At 43.2% G+C, this 23404-nt stretch overlaps 1 protein-coding gene across 2 annotated transcripts in view; it reads right to left on the bottom strand.

Annotated features, from left to right (window-relative positions):
* Window positions 1–23404, bottom strand: part of Nsf (N-ethylmaleimide sensitive factor, vesicle fusing ATPase) — a 128556-nt gene that overhangs the window by 86201 nt on the left and 18951 nt on the right. For both annotated transcript variants that reach the window (XR_015630948.1, NM_021748.2), the window contains 7 exon segments: window positions 20342–20427; window positions 18671–18770; window positions 16054–16093; window positions 7012–7178; window positions 3604–3711; window positions 2612–2687; window positions 150–305 (listed from right to left, as the gene is read on the bottom strand). Coding sequence is in view for 1 of the 2 variants with exons in the window: in NM_021748.2 (NP_068516.2) it covers window positions 150–305; window positions 2612–2687; window positions 3604–3711; window positions 7012–7178; window positions 16054–16093; window positions 18671–18770; window positions 20342–20427 (733 nt within the window). In the remaining variant the exon portion in view is untranslated.

Below are 23404 nucleotides of genomic sequence, written 5' to 3' on the forward strand. Positions count from 1 at the left end.
TGTTTGTGGGTTTTTTTTGGGGGGGGGGTGTCAAGAGTTAAAATTAGAAATACTTGGGTGGATTTGAAAAGTCATTTCAAAACTATCGAGAAGAGCTTCTCATCATGTGTGCGCTTCCTTAGGAGCACAAGGCTTGGTCAGAAACTCACCCATTTGTTCCACGATCTCCGGAGGGAACACCCGAGAAGCAAATGCTCGTCGGAAAATATCTGAAAACTCCTTATCCAGACCGCCGATCCCCATTTTCTCAAAGTTCCAGTCGGGATTGATGATAGACTGGCGATTTTCCTTGGTTTTAGCCTTGCCTGTGTCAAACAAATGGAATCAAATTTGGTGAGGAAAACACCATGGGTGAGTATAAAAAGGGCAGATGCCCTTGGACTTCAAGGGAACTGACACACAGCTATTACGTAAAGGTGGGCGGCACACTCTTGAAGGATTGTCTGGTGAGGAGTCTAAGGCCAATTTTCCTATCTCGTCTGGTCTCCATTTACGGGTCAGTAATAAACTTCCAAACCCTGCTAAACTGAAGCTCATCTAGGCTACCACACAACTCCCTTTCATTAACCTTTCATCCAACCAAATTAGCTAAGTTGTTGTATGGAAACACTGTATGTCTCACGTAAACTCCGCTAGCTCCAGAAGCGTCACTGACAGCAAGCGCTGGCTCACAGCTCCTAGTGTGTGTGAGATACATGTATTTACCTAGACCTGGGCCTATGAAGATATGTGGAATGAATCTGGTGGCTTGTCACATGGGGATTAAAAAAAAAAATACAAAAACAAAAAACTAACGACTCTAAGGACTGAAAAAATTAAACCTACAAATTCTCTCATGATACAAACTGTTTAATTTAAATGTCAGACTGTCACCTAAAGTAACTCCAGAGAACCAAGCCTGTCTTGGACACAAAGAACAAGATGCCTTATGGTACGCTCTAAACAGAAAAAGGGGGAAATACAATTTTTACAAAGCCAAAGAAGATAACACCACACTTTAAAAAAAAAAAAAAATCAGGTAATTTTCTGGTTAGAATTTTGTAGACTAAAGCTTTCCTTTAGAGGATCAAAAATATTTTGCTTATACTCTACTGCCATCTTGTGGTCAAGTTTACTGCAAACCAAATCACTATACAAATTCATTTTCCAACTGAAAAGTTGTTTCAAGTTAACTTGAAAACACCTACGAAAGTTATAGACCTGCCTTGGGATAAGGTATTTTAACAAAAGATGTACGAAAGTAAAATACAAGAAAAATCACATCAAAAATATCCGGTGTCAGTAGTAGGACATGATGGCCTTCATAAAAATAATTTTGGGGAGGGCATTAAAATCCTATTGTAGAGATATAGTTAAGATGCTTGAAACATGTTAAGCAAAAAAAAAAAAAAAAAAGAAGCAAGTTAGGGGTTACTGGTGTGGTAAGTTAAGGCTCTTATGGATGAATAGCATGAGTTTGAACCCTGGGGCTCACACAGTGGAACTGACTCGAAAGTTGTCCTCTGACCTCCAAACATGTACTATGCCACACATGCTCAAACACACAAACTATGCAGGATAAATTATGAAATAATATACAAATAAAATCAAATTTAGAGCAAGAGTTTATGCTTGTCCGTAGGCATGTGGCGTGCACCTTTGATCCCAGCATGTTAGGGCGCTGGAAGCCAGAGGTCTACAAGTTCGAGGCAAGTCTGGGCTGGTGAAAAGACTCAGCAGTTAAGATCATGCACTGCTCTTACACAGGACCTTAGCCTGACTCTCAGCACGCATGCTGAGAGCCTTCAAACCACCCACAACACCAGGTCCAGGGGATCTGACGCCGCCCTGTGGCCTCCAAGGACACCTGGACACAGTACACATACTCACACAAGGACACACACAATGGAAAATAAGACAATCTTTTGCTAGAAAGGTAAAAGAAATAGCAATAGAGACTGGTAAGTAAATTATTGACTAAAAGACAAAACACCCCCCCCCCCGCCAAAAACAAAACAAAACAAAACTCCCCTAAACTACATTTAAACAAAGTTAAGTAATTTTGGACAAGGCTGTGTAGCCAATGAAAAACTTCTCTATTCTACCGGGACAGGCGTGAATGTAATTGTGTCAACCACAAATTAGAGTTAGCACATCTTAACATCTCCAAGTAAGGCTAGTAAACAAGACCCAATGTGTTGGAAGAAAAGCTATATGTGGGGTGGGATGGGCATGAATGAGACCCTGGAAGAGAGAAGGGGAACAATGGAAACCTCGGTGAAATCCAAGCTAAGGCAGTAGTGTGGGCAGCAGCAAGGGGTCCACGGGAAACGGACAATGGCTACTGGGATCCTGTGAGCTACATTCGCAAGTATTTGTGAGCCTAAAATTATCATAGAATTTCAAACTGAGAAACGTCATTGCTTCTTGTTAATTGTTTTTAAGTATGGCTATGAGAAAAGAAAATTAAAATGTGCCTATGCGTTTCCCATTGTTACAGCTGAGGCCTTTAGCTCTTGTATCAGTGCATCTACAAGCCTTAGGGAAGGGTCTCCCCCCCACCCCCACCCATCCCACAGTAATATGAGACATTGCCACTTCGTTTGAAATTTTCTAAGACTGTAAATCTTACCAATAAGATTGAGTGATGAGTTTTCTGCTTTTTCAAATGCAACTTGACTGTTTCCAACGACCAGTCCTACTTCAATCTGAACAGAAAGGTGATAATTAGTACATGATAGATGTTTCAAAGCAAGGCTAGATTTGAGGGGGAAAGGAAGTCTTTCAGTGCAAAGCAAACGTTGCCACCGGTCATCTGAGTTACATTTGCTTTTCTCATAGCTATCTGCTACAATTCCTACATGTAGGTTGATGTCATTATGCAGGTGAAGGCAGACAAGAAAAACGAGGCCTATCACTGGACGAGAAGGAAGGGAGGCAGGAACAGAGGCTTTAGAAGGGAGGGGATAAGGAGAAGGAGCTGGGAGAACATGGCGGCAGATGTTAAGATTCTTCTCTGCGCATAGGTACAGGCTATGAATATGTTTAAGGGATGGGTGTGTGCAGGATTTTGTGCTGTTTAGATGGGCAAATTATATCTTATCAATTGAATCAGGGGTTATTGCGTGGTATGTTTTTTCATGTGTCGACATAATTGAGTTCAAGAGAAGGTATAATGGTGGGATGCACCAAGCCCGCCACGGAATTGAGATGTATATGCCTGGTGTGGTAACAACCGCCAGGGGAACTATGAGTGAAAGCAAAGTAGCGTGGCAAGGTGGAATGGTTCACAGACCACTCAGGTCAGAGGGAGCTCGGGAGAGTAGCGCAGAGCAGTATACGTGAGAACCAGTCACATGGCCTTTTTTTTTTACTGAAACACCTACAGGGCAATGTCTGCGTCTTCACAGTTAGTCTCCGTTGACTTAGACTAGATACTGGTGTTCAGCTAGTAGATCTGCAGTTAGATGTACTTGAATTCCTATTTCCATATCGACACAGGCTGCAGCAACAGGGAGGGCACAGGGAGAGCACACAGTAGGACAGGAGAATAGTCGGAAACATATCAGCCTGTACACATCATGTCAAAAAGATTACCTAGCAAAGATGAGGAGAAAGGCTCACCTTCTGCCTTTTACCTGACGCAGGCTCTCCCTTCAGGATGCTGGGATCCATGGCTTCGATGTCCTTCACCAGCAATCCAAAGAGCTTATCATTGAAGCTAAAGACAAGCTGTGGAAGGAAGGGATGGGAGGAAGGTTAGCTCATGGCACAATGGTTCCCTGCCACGTCAATGTTTTCCAGAGTGAAAAACCACTCTTCTCGGGTCTTCTCCATAGTCACACCACTCACAGACCCAGTGACAGGAAAAGGAAACTCGTGCATCAGTATGACAGGTGATGACTTAGTCAACACTCACAAACACTTTGGGAAAATACTTGTAAGAAAACCCAGATCCAGCAGGGCAGTGACGGTATCAGCCTTGAATCCCAGTCCTCAGGAGGCAAAGGCAGGAGGATAGCTACAAGATCGAGGCCAGTCTGGTCTATAGAGCAGACAGTTGAGGTTACATAGAGAGACCCAGTCTCAAAAAGCAAACAAACAGGACAGCTGAGATCCAGAAACAGACTATACATCAGGGTTCAGACACAGTAAATGACGGTGCTGGGTCAGCCCTTCCTATAAATACGAAATGCCAGCCACACAAGTGCATAGAGCCTTGTAAACCCAACAGTCCATTTACGAAGGACCTGCAGAATGCCTTTTACAAGCTAGGCCTCCTCTACGTGTTGAGCTGTCACAGGAAATACCGACTCTGCTATACAACTACCACCAAGAATGGCGCGTTGGTTGTGGTCAGATAGGTTATATATTTATTTTCAAGCATTTTCTTTCATGGTCTTTCATTGGGTTTTTAATTATTACAAACGTCAAAGAGTTTTAATTAAGTACTAAATCTAAAGTCAAACGTTAAACCCTACAAGCTGAATACAAATAGGCTCAAAGTTTCCAGGAATGGAAAAGAATACAGCACAGCCAAAAACAACAACAAGCAAAACAAAACAAAGACGATTTGAAACCCCCACCCAACAGCAACTGACAGCAGTCGACGAATGCAGCCAGCTGGCATGGACGAGCCTTCTGGATGATCTAAGGCAACGGCAGCAGCTTCAGCCCAGCATCGAGTTCCTTCCATCTAAGAGCAGAGGGGCTTGGCATCGCCCCCTGCTGTTCCTACTAGAAAGTTCTGCAGCACCAGGAACAGTGTCTTCTCTCCTGCCTGCTGATCTGCCTTGCCAAAACCAGTGACTGCGATATACTTTATGCCATTAAATACTTATTTCGCTCTTATGTAAGACCCTAGCTGAGCATCCGTGGGCACAGGATTTACCTTCTCTGGAACTAAACTTCATCTGGGAGAAGTCAGACAGGAAAACCTCTAAGATTCATTTTAATTCTAATGCTTATTTTTTCCCTTCTTTTTTGCTTAGTTTGTTTGCTTTTTTTTTTTTTTTTTTTTGGTTTGTTTCTTTCTTTTTGAGACAAGGTCTCACTTCTGTAGACCAGGCTGGCCTGGAACTCACAGAGATCCGCTTGCTTCTTGCCTCCCCATGTTGGATTAAAGGTGTGCACCACCACACTCAGCTAACTTTAAGGCTTTCTTTAAAAACACACTGTATTCTGTCCCTGTATATCAGCAGTTCAGGTTCTGCCTGCAAAAGTTTAATACCATAATATACGAATACTTAGACTGCTATCCTTCTAGATTTACCAGGAAAAATGAAATAAAAGTAACCCTGTCCACTCCAATAGCTCTTGCCGTCCACTGTTGCCCTCCCTCTCAGTTATCCTCCTGAGACAGAGACCGAAGGGCAGGGCAGGTGTTCGGAATGCCGGGCGCTTTGCTCCCAGGGTCCTGCTATTTACTTTTAGACTTTTGAGGACCCAAAGGGCTCATATGGAATGTATCTACTGAGATTTACCATTTTAGAGATTAAAAGAGAAAAAATTAAATGTAGTATTCATTTAAAATAAAATCACTTTCTAAAATAAAAAACTGCAATGGCAAAAAGGGGTGGTGGCCCATTTTTGCAAACCACTTTACTGTCTGGCTTACTGGAGACGGCTGGATGCTCACATCTGCTCTGGGAGTCGGGGTGCCCCCCCCATATACATTATGTATGGCTTCACACTTTCTTTTTAATTCTTTTGAGACAAGGTCTCGTGTAACCCTGGCTGGTCTCAGACTTCCTCTGTAACTGAGGATGGATGACCTTGAACTCCTGATCTTCCTGCCTCTACTGCTGGGACTCAGACATTCACCATACCTGGTTTTCTGTGGTGCTAGGGCGAGCGGTAGAGCCCGGGCTTTGTGCATGCTGGGAAGCACTCTACCGGCTGAGCACACTTCATGTTTAACAGAATGGTTTTTTCCTAGGATATGAATCATCGGGTCGAAACTGAAGTGTGAAAAGAGGCAGAACTGGCGAACAGTGGCTGGTGACCGTTTCCAGTCACACTAAGCTTCAGAGACCCTACAATGAACTTGATGTTATGTATACTTAATTTTCTTAAAAATCTCTGAAGACTACCCCCACCAAAAGTTGAGACCTACTAGGTGTGTGTGCGTGTGTACAACGTGTGTGTAGGAGCCAGAGAGGAACCTCAAGTACTGTTCCTCCATTGCTTGGCATACTGCTCCCCCAGACCCCTTGCTCTTGAGCCAGGGTTTCTTTCTCACTGAACCTGGAGCTCACCAGTTTGGGCTACACCAGCTGGCCAGGGGCCTTCCCAGCGATGAAGTACAAGTGTGAACATCCCGCCACTCCCGCTTTCTTTCTGCCTGGGTGCTAGGGGTCGGGTCTTCATGCCTGCTCAGCCAGTACTTACTGACTTCTGAGCTATCTGCTTTCCTACAAAAACATACTAGTCACATAAAAGACTTCCCAGAAACATATCTCATGTCCCACAATGAGAAAAAACAAAACATCTCAGACTATGTATCTCTACCATGTTCCTAAATTTGCAGGGAGAAAACCTACTGTGACAGTACAGGACATCTTAACACAATTTCAAAGATTTTTTTGAGAACTTTTCACGTATGTGTGTATGCGTGCCATGTGTGGGTACCCTTGAAGGCCGGCCAGAAGAGAACAATGGATCTGAAGCTGGAGGTACAGGCAGTTGTGAGTTGCCCCAAATGAGTGCTGGGCACTGAACTTGGGTCCTGCAGAAGAGCAGCCAGTGCTCTTAACCACTGAACCATCTTGGCCTCCCAAAGCTGTGTGTGAAGGCTTTTGTTTAGGTTCGGCAAACTCACACCTTCAATTTCATTCTTCCATTCTTAATTTTCTTAAAAATCTCCGAAGACTACCCCCCACCAGAATTGAGACCTACTAGGTGTGTGCGTAACATGTGTGTAGAAAGAATTCCTTCCATTCTTTCATTCTCAGTTCTTCCAAAGCGGAATTCTGGACATCAGCATCTGGTTGCCTACAAAGGGAAGGAGTGAGCGCAGTTGTGGCTGGCTACCTGCTGTCCCACTGAGAAGGCCTGGTTGTTGAACTGCTGGATGAACTCGGCAGCCATCTTGTCGGTGTCGTAAGGGTTGGAGTCGATGTTCTTTTTCTGCAGGAAGTCGATCTCGATGGTCATTGTGCCGATGCACTGCTTGGCTTTGTCAAACGAATACAAGGCGACTAGGAGAAAGCAGAGAGGAAGCAGAGATACCAAAACTTACAAAGAGTTCAACATGGGGGACCACAGCAACGCTTGACCAAACCGGAGCTCCATGTGGGCTTCCCTGGAGGAACACATAGGCACAAACTTAAAAATAATAGTCAGGGATTTCCTTACCCACCTGTGTTAAGGAGAAACATTAAATGAAACTCCCCCCATCACCTTTGACCCCTCATCTCTCCATGGCAGAGAGAGAGAGAGAGAGAGAGAGAGAGAGAGAGAGAGAGAGAGAGAGAGAGAGAGAGAGAAAAGAAAATTGCATCCCTTCACAGTCCCTGCACCTCCCTCCTCTTCATTTAAGTGACAGTGTGGGTGGCCACAGTGGTTTTAGCACAGCATGTGATTACCAAAGATGATTTTTGAGCAATCTAAGAATGTGCTACCACAAGAGAGGTGGGCAGATTCCTTGCCTTAAGAAGGTCAGCAAGAGGAAGTAAAAAGAGAAACAGTGTTTTCAGGGGCTAGTTTCTATAGTGTAAGTTCTAACATATGCTTCTTTGTAACACTGCAAGTGTTTACTGAACAACCCCTGTATCCAGGAGCTGAGGCCATTGGTCTATAATACACAAGACAAGCATATATAAAGCTCTGAGTAAGAAACTTCCTACTTAAGCCTTGGGAAGATTTTTAAACTGGCTTTTAAGGCTATAATGTCATAAACTTAAATTAAAGCACTATATCCAATTTTATATTATATAACTATTCAGTCCCCAATGCTTAGCTAAACAATACAAAGTTTACATATCATATTGATAGAAATGGGTATTAAAAGAAAATTTCTCAATAATAAATAATTGTAAAGAGGCATTTTCAGAGGAAGAAAAGGCTGATTTTTAAGGGCTGGTTTTTAAACAAACTTTTAAACAAAAGTATACAATCCTGAGAGCACCAGGAGAGGAGAAAAAGCACCCAGGAAAGTTCAAATTTACTTTTACATTTGACTTTCCCTAACAGGGCAACTTGGTCACGCCCAGCAAGTATGAGGCCAACCTGCACTGCAGCAGGGCTAATGTACATATGCACTGTGTCTCGTGATGAGGCCCCTAACAGTACAGCGGTAGTGCTTGGAGCAGTTGACAGTGGCTGCTTCAGCAGTGCCTTGGCTCTAGAGCTGCTGGTTACCATAGGTTAGCCATGCTCATTCTAATCTGTTTGTGCTAGGTATACTTGGTAATCATACAATTAAACAGTAATTAGAAAGTTTAAAAATCCAATAGAGTGACTGGAGAGATATCTTAGCAATTAAGAGCACATGTTGCTCTTCTAAAAGGACCTAGGTTCAATTCCCAGAACCCACATGGTGGTTCACAGCCATGAAACTCCAGTTTCAGGGGATCTGATAACCCTTTCCAGCCTCTATGGGCACCAGGCACATGGACATACATGCAAGCAAAACACCCACACAAATAAAACAAATAAAAAATAATAACAACTTTTTAAAATCTAAAAAGTATCTCAGCATGTTCTCTCACACGTTTTAAAAGATCTAAGTTCTCCTTGCATTTCAAAGGAACCCATAGAGAGCTTATGACTGAAATGTATACACAAAAGACATACAGTACTCTAGTCCACAGATCAAATCCCCAAGAAAAGGCCTTTAACCAACCTTGCAATGGACTATCTTCCAGTCCCAAAATGCGTGTTTCTATAGTACTCATAAGATGGGTGATAAAGGGCCTGGAGAGGGGGGCTAAGCGGCCAGGCTGCCTGCTTTTTTCAGAGGACTCGAGTTCAATTCCCAACCCATACTGGGTGATTCACAACTATCTGTAACCCCAGCTCCAGGGGATCTTGGCCACTGGCACCTTCTCTTACATGTACAAACCCACACACACATTCACAGCTAAACATAAGATGGTCTTTAGGATTTTTTCCTCAGAGGACAGAGTGCAAAGAAGGACAGAGCCAGGGGATGTGGAGGGGCACTGCAGAAGAGCATCTAGGCTAGCAGGATGGTTCAATGGGCTAACAAGTGCTCACTGCTAGATCCGAAAACCTGAGTTCAATCCCTAGAGCCAAATCAACGTTAAAAAAAAAAAAAGCCTCTAGACATGACACGGCTTTTGAACTTGTGAACACACCAATCTGTTATCTACATAAGAGCTGCATAAGATTGGACCTGTCAGCCTTTCATCGGTGGAAGAGGGGAGGGTGCACAAGGCCACACCCCTTCCTGGAGGGACTATGGACAGTTACTGATATCTGGGGAAAGGGTGTCACGGCGGTATATCAATGGATGAATTGCCCATGCCAAGTACCTCCCACCTGTACTAATGCAAACAGCCCTAAATAAACTCAGGGGACATAGGCACAGGAACGAATACACACACGCACGTGCATACACACACACACACACACACACACACACACACACACACACACACAGAGACATAAAAGCAGAAGAGTTGCTGGGAACAGTGAGAGGGGGAGGGGCACGAGAGGACACTAGAAGGGCAAAAATGACTAAATTTATTATACACATGAATGAAACTGTCAAGGAAGAAAAATAAACTTTTAAGATTTATCTTATCAGGTGTGTGTACGAGTGTCCTCAGAGGCCAGAGGTATCAGATACCCTAGAGCTGGGGTTCTAGGCAGCTGTGAGTGGCCAGAAGTGGGTTCTGGGACCCAAACTCAGGTCCTCTGCAAGAACAATAAAAGCTCTTCAGTGCTGAGCCACCTCTCCAGTTTCAAAAAGTAAATCTTAAAAATATATAAAATATGGATTTTTAAAATTCATTTTGGACAAGAGGTATGAACCATTTATGAATTACACTGGTCAAATAAGAAATGAAACAAAGCAGTCACTGTATGGCTTTCAAATGACTCATCATTATTAATGTCTGAGATTTTAGTGGTTTACAAAGATGTTCTCTTAAAAGGAATTCTTAGTCTGTATCAACAGATCCTTCTGGAACCTAAATAAATCATCTACTCTCTCCGTGCTTTCAACTGTTGCATGCATCATCAGGAAAGCTGGATTGGGTAAGTCTTGATGGTCAGGAAGACTCCACGTTCTACTCTACACTCACTTCATAGATTACAGCCGCTTGATTTGTGTAAAATGACTTCCTGAACTTTGAACAAAATTACTTGTGTAAATCACATTTTTATACTTTCACTTGGCATCTTAAATGGGTCAAAGGCATTTTAAAAAATTCAAAAACAAAATAACAGAGACCCAGTAAGGGCTGGAAGGTGTACTAAAGATGAAAGAATAAATTCAGGTTTTGGCCTGAAGTTTTAGAACACTCTCCTGCCTCCCACTCTGATATTTTGTCTTCTTGTCACAATGCCTGACAACTGTAGGACATAGTTAAAAGCTTAGTAACTTTTATGAGCAAGAGAGATTAGTTGATTTCTATGTAGTTAAAATGCTTATAGTTTGAAACATTGAGAAAACGAATGTATCAGTAATTCCACTACAGGTATGTGTCCCAGACACTCTTGAACATTTGTCTAAAGAGAAATCTATAGAGAGACCCGCTAGAGCATCATCTTCAATGGCCAAGCACTGAGAAACACTGATCAGTAAAGGAACAAGGAAAAAGTCCGGTAAACTCACAACATGGAACACTGTATAACAATTTTATTAAAATAAAAACGTGATCTGACTTAGTAAAGGCAGCTAAAATAGTGAATGAGAAATATACTTCATAAGGCTTTGTGCATTGTGATACTACTCTGTGAACTGAAGAGTCCAACACATAACATATGTGCGCTGTCTTCAACTTGACAACTGTGAGTGAGTATATTAAAATATCACTAAACTGTAGTTATTAAATGCATTTTAGTTTGAGTTCATGCTCCTAAATAGCAAACCAAGCGGTCACAATGTCCGAGACTGCGGTCAGCACCATGGACAGCGTCCCACCAGGTCAGGACCATGGTCAGTCCCAAAGTGGCTGAAGGTTCCGCACAAGAGCAAAGCAAGTGTTAACTTTTTAAAATAATGCTTTATAGTGGTACTATACTAATTCAGATAACTTTACAAATGCTGGAGCACTGGCTGCTCTTCCAGAGGACCAGAGACTCCAATGGCCTCACCTAGCTCTCTAGGCATGCACAGTGTGCACAGATTTACATGCAGACAGAAACATTCAGATATATAACATATATCTTAAGTGACTTTTATAGGCAAAACTAAGTTATAAACAACAGTTTTGGAATCTCTTAGGCCTTTCAATCATCGAAGAGGCAGAAAACACGGCAAAGAAGTTGGACTTAAGTCTGATAAAGTATAACACTGGCAAACATAAACAAGTCTCACTAGGTGATTCTCCCAGAAAACACTCTCACACAGAAAGGACCCTTTACCTATAAAGTGTACAGATAGGACTTCTACTCCACAGTCCTTGAAATACCATTTCTCCAAAGCGCACCTGCATCACACTGACACTGACTAGCAGCTTCTACACTGTCCACATCGGCCAGGCCCCAACGTGTCCTTCAGACATCTGCCGCACCTGCCTTAGTCCAGCTCAGTCACTTCACTTACAGTTTGAGCCATGAAGTCCCCTGATTCATCTCTCTAAAGATCTGACTCTAGACAAGAAGACCATTTCTAGTAGAAGAAAACTGATTTTGTAACATAGGGTCAGCCACAAGATACCCTTTTTAACCTAAGAAAAGTTTGCAGTACACAGTTTTGGTTACTTTTTGTTGCTATAAGAAGACACCATGGCCGAGACAACTTAGAGAAGAAAGCATTTCATTTAGGGGCTCACAGGTCCAGAGAGTTAGAGTCCATGACCATCACAGCAGCAGAAAAGCAGTTATGGCACTGGACAGGGCTTATGTTCTGGTCCATAAACACGAGGCAGAGAGATAGGTAACTAGGAGTCACATGGACTTTTGAAACCTCAAGGCTAGCCCCAGTGACATGCCTTCTTCAACAAGGCCACACCTTTTAATCCTCCCCAAACAGTTCCACCAACTGGGGACCAAGCATTGGAATATATGAGCCTATGTTGGGGCACTGGCAACCAAACCACCACATGTACCTTTTCAAACAGAAAACAACTATATTAAAAGTTAAAATCGGGGCTGGGGATTTAGCTCAGTGGTAGAGCGCTTACCTAGGAAGCACAAGGCCCTGGGTATGGTCCCCAGCTCCAAAAAAAAGAACCCCCCCCCAAAAAAAAAGTTAAAATCAAGGGCTGGAGACAGCCCAGAAATTAAGAACATATACCTGGGTTTAGTTCCTAGCATCTACACAGGGCAACTTACAACTACTTGGAACTACAGTTCCAGGAGATCTAATGCCCCTGGCCTCCAGAAACACTAGCATGCATGTAGATGAACACAAACTCCCAAAATCATGCAGACACACACACACACACACACACACACACACACACACACACACACTTTAAAAGTTAGATTTAGGGCTGGAGGGATGTCTTAGCAGTTAAGAACACTGACTGCTCTTCCAGAAGTCCCAAGTTCAATTCCCAGCACCCATATGGTGGCTCACAACCATCTGTAATGGGATCCAATGCTCTCTTCTGGTGTGTCTGAAGACAGCTACAGTGTACTTATATAAATAAAAATAAATAAATCTTTAAAAAGGGTTAGAATTAAAGATACCTTGCCCTTCTATTTACACAAATTTAAAGAAATTAGAAACTTGCCCTACATTCAAGCACATTGCCTTGTTAAATATTTCACCAGGTAGCTGCTTTCGTCTCTGCAAACAGGGAACCCTGGCCTCTCACACTGACCCACTTCGCTTTGGCGCTAACTCGTCCACTTTCCCAGCCATGCTATGCTTCAGGTGAGATTGTTAAGGGAATCACTTTTGTCAGTGTTTCCTAAAATGTGGCTGAGAAGAACGGTTTAAAGGTGGCTGTTAAAAAACACAGTCACATGAATCAGATTCCCCCAGAGCTTGTGAAACTGTTTCTAAAGATAGACTGTCCAGGTAACCCTTTTAGGCTAGTCTGGAAAGCTCACTGTGCATCCCTCTCCATCAGGTGCCCCTGTGTAAACCAAGGGCCTTCGTTCTCACTCCGGCTTTTCTCAGCCCTCTTATTTGCTTCCACAATGAACAAAGAGCCCACTGAAGGTAAGCTCAGTGCCGGCCTTCCCTCCAACTCAGGGGAAAAAAGTAAATTGGCGTGTTTCTGGGCAAACACTCCCACTGGGATTCTCTCCTAGTTCTTTGCTGTCACTTTTCTGAGAAAGGTGAACAATGTGCTGGCACTTTATACCAACTTCTCTCAAAGATTATCGTCTTTGATCCAGTTTAAAGCTACTACATCTGAGAATGGCTTCAAACTCACCGGGCTGAGAGATAACGGTGGCCCCGTGATAGCAATGAGGACAACACACAGTCGGCGGAAGGGGTCCCAGAACACCATGAAAACGGAATCATTTGAGAAGTTGGATGAGCATACGGAGCTCCCACTTCAGAAAAGGAGGGTGGGAGGGGGGATCACAGACAAAGCCTGGGCAAAACCACCCCCAGGGCAAGCAGAGCATCACGCAACGGTAAAGCAATTCAGCCAGGTGTGGTGTGCACGACTTTACTCCCAGCACTTAGGAAGGAGAGGCAGGGGAGTCTCTGTGAGTTTGAGGCCAGCCTGGTCTACATGGTGAGTTCCATCCAGCTAGCACTGTGGGGTGAGACTATCTCAAGATAGAGGAACAAACATAGGCTGTGGCAATGCACGACTCCAGGTACAGAGAATGTACTTGAACATACGTAAGGCAGCATCGATCTTCTTCCTTTTTTTAATAAATGTTTGGTTGTGAGCTGAGCCTTTGACAGCTGAAACATTTTTCCAACCCAAGTGTTTAATTTTATGTACATGGATGTTTTGTCTTTATGTATGGTCAGGCAGCAATGCATGCACAGCCTTTGGGGGACAGAAAGGGCATCAGATCCCTGGAACTGGGATTACAGATGGTTGTAAACCTCTACCTGGGTATTGGGAACTAAACCTGGGTCCTCTGGAAGAGTGGCCAATGCTCTTATCCACTGAGCCATCTCTCAGGCCCAAGATCAATTATTGTTGAAGAATCAGACAAATAAAGGATGGTATTTTTAGAAGTGTGGCAGTGGAGAAAAAAGGGCAGTTAGGAAAGAAAATTAAGGATCACAAAAAAGCAGAGAAACAGGCCATGCCAACTAACTGCTCTACTTCCTCCTCTGCTTCAAATTATCTACAAAAGACTGCACTTCTCCATAGTAACCGAAAAGGATGCTCCCAGACCAATAATCTTATCTACAAAACCATGAAAAAGATAATTGCTTGCAAAGTCACTATAAAAAGAAAGCAATATAACAAAATACTGCAACATTTCAATTGTGAAATGTCTTCCCCAAATATCCATGAAATAGAAAACACACACACACACACACACACACACACACACACACACACACACATCTCAAACCCACATCACAATTTAAATTATCCATCCTTAGACAAATCTTTTGTTGTTAATTTGTTTGTGTATGCATGTGTGCTGTATGTGCATGTGTCAGGGCACAGTGTATATCTGTTGATTTGCATGTATATGCATGTGTGCTGTGTATGCATGTGTCTGGGCACAGTATATATCTGGGGCAGGGGTGCATGCGCATGCACAGACATGTAAAGAGACCTTTGTTCATTGATTTCTACCTTATACAATTGAGGCGGAGTCTTGCTATACCAGGAGCTGCTGATTCTGCTGATCAGAATACCTTAGCCAGCTTGGTCTAAGGATACCATCTCCACCTCCCAGAGGCTGGGATCCTAAGCAGGCTACCACACCCACTGACACTCATGTGGATGCTGGGGATCTGAACTCCTGGTCCACCTGCACTCATGAGCACTAAGCCGTCTTTCCAGCCTGTGACTTGGGTTTTTCTTGTTTGTTTTTTATGGTCTGGGGATTCAATCTATGGTTACGTACACATGCATGTTAGGTGTGCCAATTAGTTTTTTGTCAACTTGACATAAGCTAGAGTAATCTGGGAAGAGGGAGCCTCAACTGAGGAAATGCCTCCATTAGATTGGTCTGTGGGCAAATCGGTGGGGCATTTTCTTGATTGATTGGTGTGCGAGGGCCCAGCCCACTCTGGGCAGTGCCACCCCTGCGGCTGGTCCTTGTGTAAGACAAGCTTAGCGAGCCATGGAGAGCAAGCTCATAAGCAGCCTTCCTCCATGGCCTCTGCTCTGCTTCCTGCCCTGCTTGACTTTCTTCCGTCCTGGCTCCCATCAGGATGTGCAACCAAATGAACTCTGTCCTCCCCCAGTTGCTTTTGGTCATGATCTTCTTTACCACGGCAAAGAGAGAGCAAACCAACACTCGCTGAGCTATCTCCCAGCCCCCTCAAGACTAAACCAGAATGTTAAAACTAAGAACAGAAATAAATACAAGACAGGCAATGGGCTTAGCAAGCCACTCAAGAGAGAATGTGTTCAGATGAACTAACTAAGATTCTGTGAATGAAGAAAAGATTATTTTAAGGATAAAAGTTAAATTATCAGGGGACGTGGAGATAGCTGAGCAGTAAAATGCTTGCTGCCTAAGTGTGAGGACCGGAACTCCAGCTCCAGCAGCCGCGCTGGCAATCGGAGGAAGCAAAGGATTTTAGGACCGGCTTTGGTGAGAAAGGGGGAGAGGCTGCACAGCACACGGTGCCTCGGTTTGCACAGCTGCCACCGGTGCGCTGAAGTGAAACATGTTTAAGGCCCAATAATCCATCTCAGTAACTGAGAATAATCCAGAAAATCAGCTTTAGGTAGCTACAAAAAAAAAAAAAAAAAAAAAAAAAAAAAAAAAAATCCAAAAAACTCAAAAACAAAACAAAACAAAAAAACCCAAAAAAACAAAACTTACCTTCTATGTCCTGCCCAATAGAAAGTCCAGCCCATTTTCGCTATAAAATAAATGAGAGAACAAAAAGGACAAGTTAAAATCAAGTCGATCGAAATCAGAGAAATAAAAAAGATGAATGACTATGAATTTCAGAAGACTTTGTAAAACCAAGACACAGTTACATTGTTAAATGCTGAACTGTGACCCCCATACCCACCCATACCCAAAATGGCAGTCTTTAGCTCCCAGGGTGTGTGACCCTAACTGTATGTATAACCAGCGTCTTTGCAGACTGCATTAGGCTAAGCCCTAAGCCAACATGACTGGAGACTCAAGGAGAACGCCATGCGACGACAGAGGTAGAAACTGAAGCAATGCCAGCCAAGGACTGCCAACACCCCGCCAGCTGTGCACGGCCAGTCTTCCTGGAGCCCTGAGGGCAGCCTGCCTCTGTGCTACCTTTTCGAGCTGCCAGCCTTCAGAACTAGGAGAGAATAATATTTTTCATTTTTATCCATTTTTGTTTTCTTTTTATTATAGTTTAAAATTTCTATTAATTTAAGCTAATCAGATTGTGGTTCGTTTTTTATAGATAACCCAGAAATGAATGTAAACTACATCTTACAGGAAATATACAAAGCTTGACTATGTAGCCCAGGCTGGCCTTGGAACCTGGGATCTTTCCTCCTCTCTCAGGACTAGCACGTGCCACCGAATGTCACCGTGCCCAGGGCCCATCTACAGCAAAGCTATCCACAGCGTGGGAAGTTTTGTACAACGTAATACACCAGTCTTCGCTGCAGCAGATGTCTCTGTGTTAGTGCAACACTGCAGATTTGTGTGATTTGCTAATACTACAAAACTAAATGAAATTCATGAAATTAAACTAAAACTAGTCCGATGATCCACGCTGAAACTTAAGCTGGGACTTAAACCATGAACTGGTCAGGATTACCCTGTGCAATCTGCCTGGAGGATTTTCGGGTGCTTAGCACCAGTCACATGTCCTGACTACACTGGCAGGAGACAGGAATAGGATGCATTTAGGTAAGAATTCAGGGCTATCTCGTCAGATTTAAAATCAGTTATTGCTGATAGCGCTCCACAGAATTCTGGGAAGAATAACCTCTGGCTGAAAAACCTACTGCTCGCCTACTCATGTGACCACAGTGGGTTCTAGGGTGGGGGGTGGTTAAAAGGTGCTACACCGTGGGCATGTGCAATGAGCATTCCCTTTCCAATTTCTTCCCCAGGGCTCACACTTTCTTCCTCTGCCCCATATCCCCTAAAAGATCCTCTATGAAACCCACTTTCTCTCTGGCCAAGATGACATTTAGCAACATGCTAGTCAATCTAGACTTTGGGACACAAAGAGGTCACACTGAGGTTCTGGACTTTACCTGCAAGGACTATCTTTGGACGATAGTACCAGTCTCCAGTGTTTGTCCTGAGAAGTCAATCAGTTACCACATCCCATGACGCTGGAGTGTATCTTGGTAGTATTTGGCGTGTTTTGTTTTGTTTTGTTTTGTTTTGTTGAGACAGGGTCTCAATTTATAGCCATAGCTAGCCTGGAGCTCTGTTCAAAGCTAGATAGCCCAAACTTTTTCTTAAACTATATTAACTAAACTATTAAACTAAACTAATCAGTTCATTTTATTTTTTGAGACAGGGTCTGGGTCTCATATAGCCCACATTTTTAATCTATAGAAACAAATATAAAATTTACATTGCTAGGAATGTGGGTCATTGGAGTCCAGTGGCACCTATGGTAGTAGGAGTAAGCACTGGGCACCATGACGGTGGACTCCTCACAATCCGCTCAGTGATACCTTCCCGACTCTAGAGAGGCCCAGAAAATCTAGATCGTAGTCTAGACAACTACTCTTCACAGGTTAGGTCGGACAGCACAGCATTATAAAACCTCTATCATTAGATGTCAATTTTATAAATAATATAAATGATGTGTTGTTTTATATAATTTCTGTTATCCTGGGATTTTTTGTTAAAAGAACACCACACTCTTTCCAATAGTCAACATACCTCAGACTTTTATTTTTTCTCATTCGAAAAAACTGAAGAGGGGCTGGAGAGATGGCTCAGTCATTAAGAGCACTGACTGCTCTTCTTAGAGATCCTGAATTCAAATCCCAGCAACCACATGGTGGCTCACAACCATGTGTAATGGGATCTGACACCCTCTCCTGGTGTGTCTGAAGATAGCTACAGTGTACTTCTGTATAATAAATAAATAAATCTTTTTTTTTTTAAAAAAACTGAACATAATATAAAGGTATCACTGTAAGTAGTTAACAAATTAAAAATGTACTTTAGGGCCAGTGAGATGGTTCAGAAGGTTAAAGTATCTGCCATCAAACCTAACGACATAAACTTGAGCCTGGGGACCCAAATGACAGACTGACTCCCATCAACTGTTCTCTGACCTCCACTGTGGCATGAGTGCCCTCCCCGTAAACAAGTAAAATAAATACTTTCTTCTGAAGAGAGTATGTCTTTAAATTCTGTACGCAGCGTCTAGGTGGTTTTCTTCAATATGAATCAATACAGTCAGAGGGCAATGCTTGCTGAAAATGAGCTGAGTCTGCGACTTTCGGCTACGGAGAAGACATTTTGTCACCTGGGGTAAGCTGAACGCGATGCATCCGGGAACCACGGACGGATGGGTCCGCAGCGTAAATATGTACTTGTGGTTGGGGGACGTCCTCACCATCACATGCCTACAAGACAGAGCACAGGGCACCAAGGAGACGATGGCTTCTACGTGTGTTCTTCCCCGACTTATGTTTGAAGGACACAGATAGGAACATAGCACATAGGAGAGCCCTGACAGAAAACCCCAAACTGGGCTCCCAAAACCTGTAACTCAAGGGACATCGAGGCCCACACGACAGCAGCAGAATCCAGCAAGTTCCCATGGGGCTTCCAGTTTACAGGAAACTGAAGCACCGATTCACAGTCCTTGCCATGAAGTAAGAGGAAGGTGAATTTCCTTCTCTGAGGGCAATTTCACAGATCCCAATAAAATAAATGTAGGCGAACCAAAGGCAGAAGAACTAAGATATATATGAGATAGCTCTGTTTTTAAGGTTTATTAAATCTTTCATCAGACTCTCTCGGAACCTGAACATTATGACAGCAGTGTGTAAAACAGATATCACAAATCAACATTACGATAGCGGTGTGTAAAACAGATACTACGAATGAAAAGTTTCCCCAAATACATCAACTTTCATACAGAAGTCCAACTTCGAAGAACTCTGAACCGATGAGTTATCAGAAGTGATCATTTCTCATGGTATTCTTCTACCCCAGGAAACTAATGCGCCCTCTGAGAGAGAAGCGTCCACCTCTGTGAAGTGCTGGCACTATCTTTTGTATATGAATGAGAGGGGGCGTAGGGGACGGCTGTAGAGCAACCCAGCAGAGCTGTTCACGCCAGGCATGCACTCTGCCACTGTCACCTCCAGACCCACCTTGTCTTTCAACAAACAGCCTTTTTACAGAGCTGCATTTAACGGTTTGCCCCTTACGTCTGCTGTATTTTAAGTGGAAAGCTCAGCAGGTGTAAAGAATGCCCTCCCTCATCGGTCAGCCTTCCCTTCAATTTAACATCACAGAATGCCCAATACGCCTCCCTCTGATGCTGGGGTAATTCCATAAGGCCCCAGATGGCCTTTTGATGTAGATGGCATTGACCTTGCCGACAGGCTTTGGAAGGCCAGTAGGTGACGTGAATCGGTTAAGATAAATTATGATGAAAATGCTTTTAAAGATTTGAAGTTTCATATACCTTCAGCTTTTACGTCTCTTATATTACCATAGGAACAATGATCACGCCAGTAAAACTTTATGAAGGGATCACCGACATGCTGGGCACTGCTGTAAATGTTTTATCCCTCACGACTCCTCCATTTTATAGAGCAGGGACCAGGAACACAAAGGTGGCAAATGCCTTTCCCGTGACTGTCACTACTAGGACTCAAACTTGGACAATGAGACCCCAAAGCAAGGTGATACCAACCACATGACAGGATACCAGCACCCACTGTGTCTACCCTAAGAAAGCCAGCTTTTAAGAACATTCTATGAATAATGTATATAGTCTGCATTTACCACAGTTCAACAGAGTAATGACAGAAATACGTAACTCTCATCTCCTCCATTTTCCAACCTGGCAAGAGTAATTAAAAAAGGCAACTTCCAAAAGTTTTCCTAAAATGATTCTTTGGAATCATATTCTAAAATAAGACCTAGCAAGTTAAAAGAATCAAGTCAGGTAGCTACTCACTGGCCAGACTGGTAATCCTTTTCGTTCACAACTGCACAGTTGCTTAGAGACAATTCATCAGTAGGGCATCTCGCAGCTTGCATAGTCTGTAAGAAACAATGGTTGGAAACATAAGACTAAGTCATGGTTCCAACCTTAAAGAACACCGCATGCCTCCTGCTCGTAGCTCTCAGCCACAAACGCTGCAGAAAACACTCCTCCATCTTGACTCCTGTGCTTTGTCCTCTGGGTAGCAGCGCCCTTCATTTGGGAAGCTGCCTGACTCTCACTTTCTGTGGCCTGTGCGACTGCAGGTAACAGCCTGTGTGCAGCTGCGTTCACTCCGATTCCCCGTCTCCCCCAGCACTAGAAGAAAGCACCCCTAACCACACGACTGCATGTAGGCTTTCCACTCTAAACGGTATCAACGGAGTCCTTCAGAAAGCAAAGGCCACAGACAGCGAATACACACTGGAAACACAGACCCGACAACCAAGTTAAAGTCCTTGAGGCCAGTCCGGCTACTGCTTAGAGACGATATATCCTTTTTCTTTTGCTCAAGCTTATTTGAATTGATTTTCTATCTCTTTCATAGAAAAGAATCATGACTGATAAAATGCAATAGAGTCAAGTAGTAAATTTGATAAAAGGTGTTATGAAAAGGCATCTTTTTTTATAAGAGATCTCGAGTGACTATGAATTGGATTTCCTGTAGATGAAAGGAAATCATCTTCCAGCCTAAGGCAGGAAGATTACTGAAAGTCTGAGGCTAGACCAACCACACTGCACAGCAAGCAAGGTCCTGTCTCAAAAAGTAAAACAAAAACCAGAAAAAGCTTCCAAACATTTCTCAACGAAATTAATTATAAAGTGTATCCAAAAAGAAAAACAGCAACCAATGGCCCTTTTGGTTAATACCTACAAGCCAAATATTCTCTTAAATAATGGTACACCCTGGTATAGTTGAGGTTAGCTTTCAACTCAATAAATAGGCTTGCCTTGAGCTTCTAATTCTCTTGCCTCCTCTTCCTGAGTGCTGGCAGTATGGGAGTGTGCCACCATGCTTGGTTTATGTGCTTCTGGGGATTGAACCTGGGGTGTCGTACATGCTAGGCAAGTTCTCTACCAACTGAGCTATACCCAGCCTCATGGGTGCTTTTATCCAGTAACACTTTTGTTCTCTACAGTGTCCTGGCCAGCTCTGACATCAGTGGTTCTAAGTGTTTATTCTTCAAACTTCAAGTCAAACTCCAAGCCAAAACCAATCATCCTTAAATTTGTTGCCCAAGTACAAATTGATATGATGAACTTTGACCTTTCCTTGTGTATATGTTTTTTTTTTCTTTTTTAAATTTTCATTTTTCTTCCCTTGGCCTTGGGGTGTTGGGATCACAGGTGTGAATGTCCACACCAAACTTTTTTGGGTTTTGAGGGTTTGGGGGGTGGTGGTGTTTGTTTGTTTTTTTCTTTCTTTTTGTTTTTTTTTTTAAGATTTATTTATTATGCATAAGTACATTTGTACCTGTCTTCAGACACACCAGGAGAGGGCATCAGATCCCATTACAGATGGTTGTGAGCCACCATGTGGTTGCTGGGAATTGAACTCAGGACCTCTGGAAGAGCAGCCAGTGCTCTTAACCACTGAGCCATCTCTCCAGCCCTTGGTTTGGTTTTTCAAGACAGGGTTTCTCTGTGTGTAGACCTGGCTCTGCAGACCAGGCTGGCCTCAAACTCTGAGAGAGCTACCTGCCTCTGCCTCCCCAAGTACTGGAATTAAAGGTGTGCACCACTATCGCCCAGCTGATATTAGTACTTCTATTTATAGCTTTTACTGAAGATAAGCTTTCCAGACCTAATGACACTAAAAAGCCTCGAGTTCTGTCAGGACTTAGAGTTTCATTACACAAGATGAACTTCTCTATCTGCTGAAAAGCATGGGGTAGTTAATGCTGTGCATCACAAAACCCTATTAATGTTGACCAGGTGCCAACATAGCTGTTCTCCCAGAAGAACAGACACAAAGTGTAGAAAACACTGGCAGCCCTTGCCCTATTCATAGGTAAATTACTGATACAGGTTGGTCAGAACCAGAGGTGTGCAGGATGTCACAGGATGTCCTGAGGTCTTTTTATCTAAACAAGGTCTTTACATACCTGATCTTCCCTACACGCCACACGGAGATAGGAAGTACATCATTTTCTTCATTAGCAATTTATTTTTATGTTTGTGAATGGGTCTGTGTGATATGTCATATGTGTGTAGGTGTCTGAGGGGGCAGAAGACAGTGTCAGATACCCTATAGCTGGAGTCACAGATGGTTGTGAGCCACCCAGAATGGATGCTGGGAACCAGACTGGTCCTCTAGAGATCATCCGGGGCTCTCAACCACTGAGCCATTGCTCTAGCGCCTCTCTCTCTCTCTCTCTCTCTCTCTCTCTCTCTCTCTCTCTCTCTCTCTCCCCCTCCCCCCTCCCTCCCTCCCTCCCTAAGATCATATAGGATTACTGGTAACTACAAAATATTTAAAAGAGCTTAAGGTGTTGGTGAACATCTGTGATCACAGCTGTCTTGAGGCTAAGGCAGGAAGGAGACTACAACTTTCAGGACAGCCTGGACATCAGTGAGTTCTGGGCAGCTTAAGGCACTGAAAGACCCTGTCTCAAAAAAACGAAACAAAGAGGGTTTTAAACCAAGAATAGTTACCTAATTATTTTATTTAAAAACAAATTGAAGAGTCTACTTAGCCCAGTGGTTTGGCACACGAAGGCTCCTGCTGCCAAAGTCTGACAGCCTGAGTTCAAGGCCCAGGAGTCAAGAACTGACTCTTGAAAGCTGTCCTGCGACCTCCAGACATTCAACCTAAAGACACACCCCAGACCCCTAAGTGTGTGTGCTTTTTAAAGTTAGGAACAAAATAGTTTAAGTTTCATGCTATCTGAATGATGGCTTCCAAGGGTTTTTCTGAACACACTTATTAGCACTATGGAAAGTGTAATGCATTTTAATTAATTTGAAGAAAAACGACAGATGGAAATGTACCAGCCACAGTTCAGTAAAACATTTCCATAAATGGGATTAGTTTGA

The sequence above is a fragment of the Rattus norvegicus genome, chromosome 10, assembly GCF_021556685.1.
Source record: "Rattus norvegicus strain SHRSP/BbbUtx chromosome 10, alternate assembly SHRSP_T2T, whole genome shotgun sequence".
Classification (NCBI taxonomy): domain Eukaryota; kingdom Metazoa; phylum Chordata; class Mammalia; order Rodentia; family Muridae; genus Rattus; species Rattus norvegicus.